The sequence below is a fragment of the Vicia villosa genome, unplaced genomic scaffold (assembly GCF_029867415.1).
Source record: "Vicia villosa cultivar HV-30 ecotype Madison, WI unplaced genomic scaffold, Vvil1.0 ctg.002532F_1_1, whole genome shotgun sequence".
In the NCBI taxonomy this organism is placed as follows: domain Eukaryota; kingdom Viridiplantae; phylum Streptophyta; class Magnoliopsida; order Fabales; family Fabaceae; genus Vicia; species Vicia villosa.
The window spans coordinates 167094-180478 of record NW_026705960.1 but is presented as its reverse complement, the minus strand read 5'-3'; the positions used below and the strand labels follow the sequence as shown (position 1 = coordinate 180478).

At 33.2% G+C, this 13385-nt stretch overlaps 1 protein-coding gene across 1 annotated transcript; it reads right to left on the bottom strand.

Annotated features, from left to right (window-relative positions):
- Positions 1-4844: 4844 nt before the first annotated feature.
- On the bottom strand, positions 4845-8784 carry LOC131639105 (phosphatidylinositol 4-phosphate 5-kinase 6-like). Its single transcript, XM_058909609.1, has 8 exons — positions 7283-8784; positions 6751-6918; positions 6444-6609; positions 6162-6278; positions 5889-6082; positions 5617-5756; positions 5464-5533; positions 4845-5373 (listed from the first exon to the last, which is right to left on the bottom strand). The coding sequence occupies exons 1-8, from the start codon at positions 8395-8397 to the stop codon at positions 5088-5090; spliced, it is 2256 nt and encodes a 751-aa protein (XP_058765592.1). The 5' UTR covers positions 8398-8784; the 3' UTR covers positions 4845-5087.
- Positions 8785-13385: the final 4601 nt, after the last annotated feature.

The following is a 13385-nucleotide window of genomic DNA, read 5'->3' as shown; positions in this document are numbered from 1 at the left end:
TTAGAATTTATATATTTTTTTTAAATTCGTGTATTATTTGAAATAAGTAAATATTTATTTGTGTGTTATTTATTTGTGTGTTATTTAAAATAAGTAAATATTTATTTGGAATCATTAAGTTAAATATTCATCATTAGAAATATTAACATCAATTGGTATAGTTGGGAAGTGACTATCATTTAATTTGCATGACTTAAATTTGTGACTCCATATATACAAATTATGTATTGTTTTTTTTTTAAAATTTGGTTAATATTATTATAAATCATGAGAAATATCTATCACCCGTGTATATTGACATAGTGATAAAGATATATGATGTATCTTAAAAGTCCTAGATTATATTCCTTCTAAGAACCAATTTTAGCTTTAAAATCCGTTTAAAAAAAGACAAATACAACCCGCTTAAATTTCATCTTTTTTATGAAAAATTAATTATAAATAATTTTTGTGAGGGAGCAAAATAAATCTTAAATAAATTTTGATTGGATAATTTATAACTTAATAAAAACTTGATTGACCACATCTTTTAAAAAACGAAATAATTTGATTATATTTCACAGAACAATCTGATTCTATTAAATTGGGACATGAAGTAGTTAGTAAAATGGAGGAATAATTTAATTGTATTAGTAATCTAATTTTATTTCATACATGGAATAATCTTATTGTATTTAATACAATCATATTATTCCATGTCATTAATATTTGACCACAATGATACATTTTTTTAAACAAAAATAAAAAAGAGATCAAAATTGTTTAAAAGAAAATTATGAGAACTAATTTTGTGAATCGAGTAAAATTGAAGGACAAAAATTGTAATTTAACTTAATTATTATGTTAATATTAATTTTTTTTTACTAAAAGCAATTTTATTAATTAATGAAAAATGTTTAGAAAAGCTTCCTAAGTGTTGTTGTCCGACTCTTTTAGGCTCATGGAATTTTTTTTGGTGATGGCTTTTTGGACCAATAAATGGGCTTCAATAAACTTTTTTTTTGGAGAATGTCTCATTGCACCTATACAGAGTGAAAAATACTCTTAAAAACTTTAAAATATTCTTCGGACATGCATATTCGAATGTACCCTTTTCACATTTTAAGATGTTTCAGATATGCATATTCGAAAAGATATTTTTTCCAAGTTTTATTATTTAAACGTGGGGATTAAAATATAAGAGGTTGTTTCGCATATGCATATCCGAAAACACCCTAAACCAGTTTCGGATATGCACATGCAAAATGTGCTCTGAGTCTTTATTTTTTGAAAAAAACTAAAAATTTACATTGTTATAATCGGAGCAACGTAATACCTTGAACCGATAAAATATAATGCAAATAAAAAAACGTAAACTAAATTAAAATATTAAAATAGTTGTTCGGATAAGTGCGAAATGTAGAAATATTACAACACCAAAAAAAGTCATAAATAAAACATAGGCTACTACTATTGAGTATGCATAATCCTAACTCCCAGTGCACTCCTCAGCCTCCTATACGCCGCTGCACTAGACGCCTCACTAACAACCCTCTCCATAATGGCAACCGCCCCACTGCATGATCCCCCTATCCAACACCTCCTGCCCAATCAACTGTATCCGTTGGCATATCGACAGGAGATCAGTGGTATGATCATCCCCGGTCTGGTGATTCTCCAAGAGCTCCTCATGCGCTGCCCTAGGTGAACGCCCAAAAGCATCGGGTGTCATGAAAGGATGTGACACTTGGAAAAACCATGTCACATACCCATCTACCCAGTGCCATCTATGGGTGTCTCGCATATGCCGATACTCCTCTAGGACTAAATGATGCGCCCAATCCTCAAAGATAGCAGTGAGCTCTCGGCGGGTAACGGTGTTGGGAGCAGCCTCAAATGGTGATCTCGATATCATCTACACACATCCAAACTGTCGCTTGCACCACTCTGACATATATTTGACCATGGTGTTAGTCCCACATGCTAACCATCCGCAATATAATGCAATGCAATGCAATTGAATGGGACAACATCACATAATCATTGAAGGGCGTCCACTTGATGTCATCGTGAGTAGTGCGGTCGAGGTATACCCGATATGCCGCCACTTTCTAATTCCCCCTTTGGAGGACGTATCATGTAGCCCTAGTCATGGCGTTGGTGTACAAGGGATCAAGATCGTAGCCATGAATGAGTCCAAAAATATCTCGGACCGTAACTCCATCGTCGCAAGTTCTGCACCGTGACACGTATTTGTTATCATCCAACAATTTCAACAGTTGTTGCATCTCACTTCTATCTCCCCTAATCGCCTTATTATTGCGGGGTACCAGATGTTATACACTTGCCTTATATTTGATACGTTGTCGGGTTCCTTTCGTTTCAATGTGGAAAGTATATTTTTCGGTTGGACAAGATTCAAGGACATGTCACTAATACATGTCTTCTCTTTCATTTTGAATCGACATACACTAGGATGACCTTGTAACTTTGAGCACAATCATTGTTATGCAAACCACAAATAACATTAAATCTCCACTTCTTGATAGCCAACATATAACAACGGATTTTAAATGGACACTCACATTTTCTACTGCCCGTGTCGTCTCTTTTAAACTTCCTTAGAGGAAGATGATATTTCCCGCTTCTTTTGCACAACATTTTTACGAAAGTGTTTCTTCTTGCCGTACCATTATCCGATCTTCCTATTACCACACCAAAACCAATGTTAGTTGCATTCCTACGAATCTATGTGAGCATGCTTTCACGATCATCAAACTCTTGCTTGTTATTAAAGTCACTGCCGACATCTAGCGCCTTTACGACTACCCCTTCAACATTCAGAGAAACATCGACTAAAGGAACTAATTCTCTTGAGATATTATTTGGATGCACTACACCTATTTGTAAACAATAACACAAATAATACAAAATCACAAGACTGCTGAAAAACAACACGGACATATTCCATAGATGTACCTCTGGAACGTGTTCATCTTCACTCCCTTGATATATAGGAAACTAGTGACATCAGGGTGCATGGTCAAGAATCGAGGAAATATCTAAAGACACAATCGACAACCCAAAATCTGACCTTGGTTCCATAATGACGCTCAAACACACTCAAGCACTCTAAAGTCTTCGCCTCCCTTCCCTAGGTGTGTAGGTCCACGTGGAAGTTATCTCCAAAGTAACATCCTCATGACGGGACAAGCATTTAATATGTGTGTTCCCTAGGCCACCAACTCTCATTCAACTTATCAACGATCTCTTCCCTTTTGTGGAGAACTAATCCAAAGGTTACGACATATCAGAACAAAACTCCATTAAGGTTGGTTTCGACAACTCTATAACAATAATCCTAACTTCGTATCCGTTAGCATGGACTTAATGGGTAGTTGTTCCGGATAGATTAAACAACTCAATAAGACCGGTCCAATACTAAGGCCCAATCAAAAGCTCCGTTCACCCAAATTTAGGAACATGTGTACTATTGTTATGGATCCTTGCACTGAAGTAGGACACCCCTCTCATCTCCACCGTTGGAACTCATCCAACGGTCCTCCATAAAAGGCGCCACCGCATTCACTAAGGGAGGTTCTAATTGTCGTTCTTACATAAGTGTAACTTCGCATCACAACAAGGTATAACTCATTATTACACACTTGTAAGTTTCTCCTCTCTGACTTCACTAACTTGAAAATGGAGTGCTAAACTTGTAGGTACATCTCGTCTCCGTCCATCGAAGAACTCCACAACCGAGTTGGAGATATTTCAATGTAGACTTCACCAATCTACTGTAAAAAATTTATTCCACGTCGAAATTTATTTCACACTATTAGCTGAGATCCAACTCCAAAATTATAATAAAAAACTCTAATTTTCCTACTTTATATTAAACCCAATTCAATATATCATCTTGAGTACTATTGTTTATCGAATAAAGTTTTTTCTAAGATGAAGAGACTCCTAAATAGATTCAACAATGTCATATTTCAAAAAAAAAAAAAAACTCTTTATACTTGAAATGATATAAGGATTATAAAAAAAAATGACCATATAACATAATGCCAGTCGAGATTAGTGAATTCACCAATTCATATAGTTTTTCACATGTATGGATTACCATATCCTAAAGTTCCTTACATGTTCAGAACGAATAATCTAAACGCTGACCATTAATATGAAGAAGGAAAAACAACAAATCGAAATGAGCAAACTAAACATTGACCATTAATATAAAGAAAAAAAACAAGGAAGGACCGTTAATATGAAGAAGAAAAAACAACAAATTAAAACGAGCAATCTAAACATTGACCATTAATATAAAGAAGAAAAAAAACAAAGGGAGTGAAATTTAAAGACATATTACTTAAGTAATCACTAGATAATATGTCAGTTGACTTTACGAATAATAGAATAAAGTTACAATGGATTTGAGTGAGAAAGAGGAAGAAGATAAGATTAGGTCAAAATTGACAAAATTAATATATTTGAGGCTTTAAGAGCAATAGAGAGGGGTAAAAGCAGCACTCAATTCTTAATTGCACAACTGGTTTTACACTCTTTGGTGATTTTGTGTAATAGAATATGAGGTTCATGTTTAACCATGTCATTTCCTAAAAGTATCAAGTTTCAATTTCATCCACAAGCTACATTTAGCCAGCCCCCACCTAAATGATGAATAAATTAGGCGGGCAAGTTGGTTAGTAGGTCATTTGTTTTAAATTTTTCTGCAACTTTTTTATGCTTTACTATATAACTTTGATACTTGTTAGTAGTATCAGTATGTGTCTGTCAACGTCGTGTTTCAGGTGTCTGTGTTTTATAGTAACAGCGAACATACAACTTCATAAAACTTCATAAGAATGTATAATTTCCAATGCTTTTTTACTCTTTTTGTTGATTTCATGTACAATTGTAAAAAGCTTTAGTAACTCTCAAACTCTACACTACAACATACATCAACTATGACTAAAATTAAAACAAACAAAAAAATTGACAAACTATAAGGAGGGAAAATGAACAAATTTCAGAAATATGTAACATAAATTACAAAATACCCTCCACAACTAATGTTCATTGAACAGTTTCCAAAACTAAGCCTCTCAAGAAGTGTCTTCTACAAAAACTCTGAAGATGAATTCGCGAAACCGTCTCGAGTATAATCTCGGATCAACGGCCGAGATCGTGGTTGCATCATATTGGAATGATTTGTAAGCATGCTCAAGCTTTTTACTAATATCATAGTCTTGTAATATGTCTATTATACCAAAAAAGATTATGATTTCATATGTGTCCCCTGTTGGTTCTCCGACCAACTGAGGCGTGTCGCAACTTTTTCGCGTCGTCATTTCGGCTCGCGCTGGCATGTTTATACCTAACTGAATCCACCTGAAATATTGAAACAATGTGCAAATGTTTTCAGAAAATGTTACCATTATTTAGTTACAACTTTTGATATTATGAGGCTATAGACTATACCGGCTAGGATCGATTACGATACGCTCCATGTCTACACCAGAAAGACGAGGAGCTCCATCGTCGAAGTTACCTGTCATATACGATAACTGGTTCAGAAAAAACTCGCGTAAAGAGTATAAAAACTAAGAAAATCAATGTAAGACAGGACATAACCGGTTGGAGTGTGAGCGCCAGAATTGCGAGAAGGTGTACCGGCTTCACTACACGATAATCCTCGAAAATGAAGACCTACCAACATACTGTAATCCATGATTCTTTCTTGTTCAAGAAAGTCACAGTCCCTATCCACTTGCCTGAATGAAGAAATGTTAGAATATGAAATGAACTATCTGATCTTAATCCAACGGTTAAGACAATGTCTGCATGAGTTATCGCTTGATCGACATGCACACGCCGAGTGAGAAAAAAATATGATTAATAAGTACCTGTGAAATTCTTGAAACCAAGACTTTCGCAGCCGGAATATATAATTTAGGTCCAGGTCCTTGAGCGTCGTTGTAGGCTCTATTTCATCCTCGGATTTATCAGTTGTACGACCAAACGTTGAACCTTTCAAGTCAAAACGCCGATGGATAGCGTATTGCGAACAAAATAGGTTTCCCATGATGACAAAACGAACCTGAAATATATTAAATATAGTTGATTTTATTATAAGTTCTTTTGTCAAAGTAGAAGTTTGTACAAAAATACAACATTACCTTCTTCTGTGAAGCTCCTGGTAGTTTAACACAATGTAGACCGAAGAACTTGGTGACTAGAGTATTCTCGAACGCGCGGACGTGTTTGTAGTAACCGGGAAGCATTCGTAGAAAAACCTGCAATCATTTTAGGCAGTTCGAACTGAAATATCATTCAGTAGTACATAAATACAATGACAAATGTAATGATACTACAAACATAGCACAGTTTCATTCGAATAAGTTAAGAAAACTTGGAACTAATGGCTTATAATATTTATGGCCTAATAAGAGGGAACTCACTTTTACTTCTGATTTCTTCATGGTTTTTATCATGTATCGGTCATCGTTGGTCAAATAAAAAAAGCTTCCACTTTTTCCAGGGGATGAGAGCTCTCGAAGTGCGTCATTCCCACATAACGATATCATGTAGTCAGCTGGATCTACTTTGAACAATTTTCTTAGAGCCCTGCAAATATAAACGCAATGAATCCTTATGATCAGTAAATTTCGATAAGCATTTACAACATTTTAAACTAAATAGCTTATCGCAGAACAATATCAATTTGCTCATATTCTTCCGCGCCAACGCTATTTAACAAAGGCTTACCTGAACACTACTGGACAATAGTCTTTCCATCGAAACTCGCAAGACGGGTGAGGTGGTGTGTGCTTGGATCCTTCTGGTGGAAATTTTGTCCATACTTTTTCTTTCGGATCAAACGCAGAAGACTTCAAATCAAGAGAAGTACTTGGAGCAGGTCTTCCAACAGCATGTCTGTGCTATGGCACAAGAAATTAATAAAGGTGCAATTAAAATTAGAATCAAGGATCAAAGGAAATTTAACTTTTCCACATTTACATATTAATCATTGCACCATAACATGGTAAAATAAGCCAGATCTTCATCCTAGAAGATACAATTGCTTAAAATGAAAAGCAAAAGCAAAAAGAAAAGCTACATATTTTGATCGGCCGAGTATTGCGTTTAAGTAAGCCAGACGTTATTCGACCATGTTAAACCAAAACCAGTTAAATCAGTTTTCGGTACGGTAGAACCAAAGACTACTATACTTAAAAGTAACCTAAACATCAAAAAATGAGAGCAAATTGCATCAAAAGTAAGAAACTATGATAAGTACCTGATACCTAGCTGCAAATTAAGCATAAGCTCATAGTTCTTATGACCTTTGGAAATCGTCTCTCCTTGTCTCTTCGGAGCCTTTAATCTCAAATTCGGAACTCGTGGAATCGAATGATCAATCATAGGACTCCTTGATCCATCATAACTACTATAAGAACCATCTTCAGAACTAAAATTACTCATCCTTTCATCTCCTAAATTCCACTTAGGCTTTCCATTAGCATCAAAACCTTTCTTGGATAACAACTTTTTATTACTATCTTCCTCGAAACCAAACATGTTCAAATTCTTCTGCGAAGGAAAAATCGAAACTTTCTCTATTCCACAAACGCAACAATCAACCAAATCAACCGAAAACACGTCATTAGGATCCCAATCCGGAGGATTATCATCGGACGGATCATCCTCAGAAGGATAATAAGTCCCACTTTGTTCCGTCGAATCTTTACTCCAAATACCCGCGTAAAAACTACCATCACTCCATCGAAACGTCCCGTTACCTTTCGGAAAACCATCTTCCCAACAACCATCATACCTATTCCCATTTTGCCACATCATAGTCCCATTTCCATTACACAAACCATTCATCCATTGACCAATGTAATTATTCCCATTCTTCCATTGATACCTCCCATGTCCATTTTGCAAACCCTTCTTCCATTCACCATCATAGAAATCACCATTACAATAACTTTGTGTCCCTTGTCCATTCCTCATATCCATAACCCAAAAACCTTTATAAGTATCACCATTAGAACCTATATAAGTACCTTTCCCATCCATAAAACCATTCTTGAAATCACCTTCATAGGTAGCACCACTAGGCCAACTAAACCTACCTTTACCTGTGATATTACCCTTTTGCCATTCACCTACATACATACAACCATCTGTCCATAGATACTTACCTTGACCATTAGGAAAACTGTTCATCCATTGACCTGTGTAGAAATCACCATTGCTGAGAATCTTCTCAACCTGGTAAACATCATCATCAACATGGGCAACAGACATTGGTGTTGTGAAGATTCTGTTGGCCCTTTTCTTTGGTCCAGCTGATTTTCTAACTGCTGCTTCCCAAACCTTCACAATGCTGTTAAGCTCTTTGTTCATTGATTCTTACCTAAAAAGCTTACAACTTTCCACACACACCATTCAACCCTTTAATGGCTTTCAATGCATGAGAGTAAAGTTGCAGAAACCATTTTCTGCAGGAAGAAAATCTGAATGAAAATAACCAAACCCAAAAGCAAAGTTTGAAACTTTTCCTCAGATTTTGGTTCCTTATTTGGTTATGAAAAATGGGTCGTGTTTAGATTTTGATGATAGAAACAGAAACAGAAACTTGTGCTGTTAAGATTGACAGGGAAAGCAGGAAAAGGTTGGTTGGAACCAGTAACTGGCTTTTGTTTTTTCTTTTAATTTTTTTTTTGGGTAATATATTTTAATGTTTTAATTTTAATTTTATTCTCTTTTTGTTCTTTTTTTTTTCTTTGCTTTTTGTTTGTTTTCTTTCTTTAGGTGATTTCGACCAAAGAGATTCAACTCATCATTCTATTGAGTCCGAATTTGGCTCCTAAAATTAATACAAACAAGACAATTTGAAGATTGAGATTGTGGTGAAGAGGTTGTCAATGCCATTTTTAGCAAATTTAATATAATCCTCTTAATTTTACTAGTTTATATAATAAATATATAATAATTTTAATTTTTTTTTATATAATTTAGTTTTTTTATATATTTATTCAACTAAATTATGTCTTGTTTGTAATAACTTTAGGAATATATTTATTCAACTAAATTATGTCTTGTTTGTAATAACTTTAGGAATATATTTATTCAACTAAATTATGTCTTGTTTGTATTATTCAACTAAAACTAATTTTAAAAAGTGGGATGATGATATAATTTAATTGAATAAATATATAAAAAGTATACTTATATGTAAATTAAATCATGTCTATTGCCTTAATCTTGAGATTATTTGTAGGAGTGTCAAACGGACATGCCCGTCCAGTTTAGATCCGCTCCGCAAAAGTTCCGTTTAGGTCCGCCCTGCAAAAGCTCATGAAAAACGAGGCGGGACGGACATATTTAATTGTGTGGGTCTAAAACCTTATCCCCGCCCGGCAAAAAAGTAAAGGCGGAGCGGGGCGGGGAAAACCCGCAAAAGCTCGCAAAAAAACGGGGCGGGACGGGGCTGGCACATTAAAGGGAGCAGGCTTAAAACATTGTCCCGCCCCTCATAAAAGTGCGGGTAAAACGGACATTCTCCGCGGGCCGGGCCCGTTTTGATACCCCTAATTATTTGTAACAAATTTCTTGATATATTAAATGATTATTTTTCTTTTTGGTTTGCGTTTCTAAGAAACCCATTTTATATTACTAGATAGTATCAATTGACTTTGGCATTTTCATAGAGCCAAAACACTTATTTATCTTTTTTTTTAGAAAGTGTGTATTTATGTCATGCAAGTCATTACTCATAAGCCTATAACACAATCTTGTTAATATCTTAAACTTTTAAAGATGGAATGAGATTTGTCAAGGAAACTGTCCAATCTATTGTAAAGCAAGTTAGGCTAATAGAGTTTTCAAAAATAATAGTTTATAATACTTTTTTCATATAAAATTTACTAAATTTTAAAGTTACAAAAGTATATATAGTTTGGCACTTAATTATGTTTTCTGCATATTGTAATTAATGAAGGCAGCTCAAATGCATGATAACATGTAGAGAAAAGGGCCCCGGATTAAATGTAATACCGGGAATATGTTTGTGTTGGTCGAGTAATTATTGTACTTTTTATATATATATATATATATATATATATATATATATATATATATATATATATATATATATATATATATATATATATATATATATATATATATATATATATATATATATATATATATATATATATATATATATATATATATATATATATATATATATATATATATATATATATTAAAAGTAATAATTATATACATTATAGGTTTAAGTCTGTTTTTGGTCTCTATAAAACTATCAATATTTGTTTTTAGTCCTTATTAAAAAAATGATATGTTTTGGTTCCCATAAAATTATTATGCATTTAGTTTTAGTTTTGTTGTTAAATCGATATGTTTTGTTATAAAAAGTTTCTCGAAAAAAAAAGAAACTCAAAATTTGATTTCTAAGTCTAGATTTGTATTACTTTTATCATTATCTTTTGAAATTTAAAAAACTCATATTTAATTCTTCTCATTTTAAAAAATTATATAATTTGGTAAAAAATATTTTATAGTATTTTAAACACGTCGGAAAAAAATTATTCAAAAATTAAAAAATTTAAAGATAATTATACAGTTTTAAAATTTTTTAAAATAAATAGGAACTAAAATTGAGTACATAAAATTTTTGTAGAGACTTTTTTTTTTTTAAATGAAGCTATATTAAAATATAGCATTTTTTTAGAGACTAAAATATGTCATTTTTTTATAGGGACTAAAAATGAAAATTTGAGATATTTATAGAAACCAAAAATATATTTAACCCTATATTATATAATATAATAAAAGAGATTAAAAAAAAATCTTATTAGTACTTTTTAAAAATGGTTTTCATTTAATTTTGAAACAATATGGTATTATTTTGGCAAAGTTAGATTAAATAAGAAGTTGGAATGTTATTTTGTTAAGTGGAGAAACATGTGAGCCACTATGTGTTGGTAAACTACCTAGCATCAACTTACAGATTTTTGGATGTTTGGGCGGTGGTGTTCAATATGTTATCAAATTTCTCTGAATACATAACATAGTAAACAACAAATATCTAATTTTAGTGGTTCTAAATATAAACAATATAAACTACTTTATATTATTTTTAAAAATTAAAATCTTAAGTGTAACAAAAAAAAGGCGTCGTCAAAAATTTTAATTAAATTTATTACTTACACAAAGTAAACTAATTAAAATTGGTGGCAATTGGAGAATTTTTTTTTTAATAAGATGATGATAAATAAAAAGAGAAATAGCTACACAAAAGTGGAGGATTAGCCAAAATCCATTAGAAAATTAGTGAATCTATAGAACAACAAAGTTATGTGGTTTTTTTACAAAGTCTTTTTTAATTGTCATAGGTATGGTGGGTTACTTTCTTTACTTGAAGTGAAGTCCCTGAGTGAAAGTTAACTAAAATAATTGAAGGGAGTCGGATGTGAGATCTATATTAGCAAAATAATTTGCACACGAGTTTCATTCTCTATAAATATGCGTAAAAAGAAAGTTCATGTTAGTGATGTATGTCAAACACCTATTCTAAATATTCCTTATCTGCTAAGGAATTTAAGAAGTTTTAGAGAGGACTTGAACAACAAGTAAAGATTCGGTTTATATCCACAAATTGGACCCTGACTTCTCATAGGCAATGCAAAAAGCTCTGATTATCTCCTTGAATTCCGCATGGATGGAAGACAGAGAGTTGAGGTTCTTTGAAAAAGCAAGAACAAAGTTGGCTTCGAGATTTCTAAAAATGTCGCCACATCCAGATTTGTGGGAATCGTGATCAAAAGCTCCATCACAGTTGCACTTAAGTCAACATTACGAGGAGATTGCCAATTAACGTTTTTGATGGAGGGATTTGGGATAATTGGTGTTTATGTTGAATTTCTTGAGTAAGGATAAGTCTTTCAACGAGGAGTTAGCCATAACAACAATTTTATTTCCAAAAATGGAAACTTGAGCCTTGATGTTAGCAATCATAATGTTTGCGTTGATGAAGTTAGACATATGCCTTGCTTTATTTCTAGCAAACCAAATGCCATGCAACAAATTAATGATTGTTGCTCTTAGAACAAGGGAAGTTTAATCCTATTCTGAAGAGCCAACATGCTAAAGGTCCTCCAAAATTGAGTGTCAACAACTAATGTTAGAGAATTGAAGAAACCAATTCCATAAAGCATTAGCATGCCGGCAGGTGAAGAACAAATGATGAGTAGTTTCAGAATTGTTCTTGCATAAAGGGCGAGACACCATATCGAAACCTTTTGTCCTTGGAGCCTCATTAATGGGAAGTTGTTGGCACATTATTCTCCAAACCAAGATTGATTTTGAAGAAGGAATGTCCTTACTCTAAATGTTTCTTGTCCAAGGGACTGCAACATGATTGTTGAACTTAAATAAGTATGTTTCTTTAAGAGTCATCGTGCCAGAAGCTGAGTGAGGCCAGATTCTTTGGTCCTCAAAATCTCTGTCATGAAGCATAACATTAGAGAGTCTAACTTAAAGGAATGGGAAGAGGTTGTTCCAAGTGTCGAGACAAGCCCAATGGCCATCAGAGTGAAATTCAGGTACTTAGAAGTTACTGTGATATAATGTTCAACCAGGAAATCCAAGGTGTTTTCCATGTGGAGGGGGTGGCCACACTAAGAATCCATCTAAAAGTTAATATCATTATCATTGCTTAAGAGCCATGAAGGTTGAGATATGATGGTAGAGATTTCAAATTTGATTCCATGCCACATTGAAGAGAAAATATGAGGTTTGATCACACCAAATGATCTCACGGTCCTAGCTCTGATCAAGTTTGCCTACAGATCTTTACATTTTAGCAAATCTCGAGCCAATTTCATGTTAGTTGCCTGATTCAGAGTTTTGAAGGACCTGAGTTTTAATCCTCCATCGATGTTTGGAGAGCAAACCTTATACTCTTGTTTATTGTTATTCACTCTACTTAAATATTTTAATAACTATATTAATAAATGGATTTTAGTAAATAATATTTACCATGTCTTAAATTATATGATATTTTTAGTCATTTCACATTATTTAAGAAGTGTAATTAATTGTGTATAAAAAAGAGTAATTATATGTTATTAACAACTCAACCATGGCTTTGGATCTGGAAACTCATCTTACTAGAAAAGATCAAGTTATTCTTTTGGCTTATTATTCACAACTTTGTTCCTACACTTTTTTCACCACTGCAACATGGCCCACATGACTATGTAGATGTGGTTTTGAAGAAAAACCATTCCTTCATTTTGTTCGTGATTGTGGTTGGTGTGGATTATTATAAGTGCAAATATACACGGTCCAATATAGCAAATGAT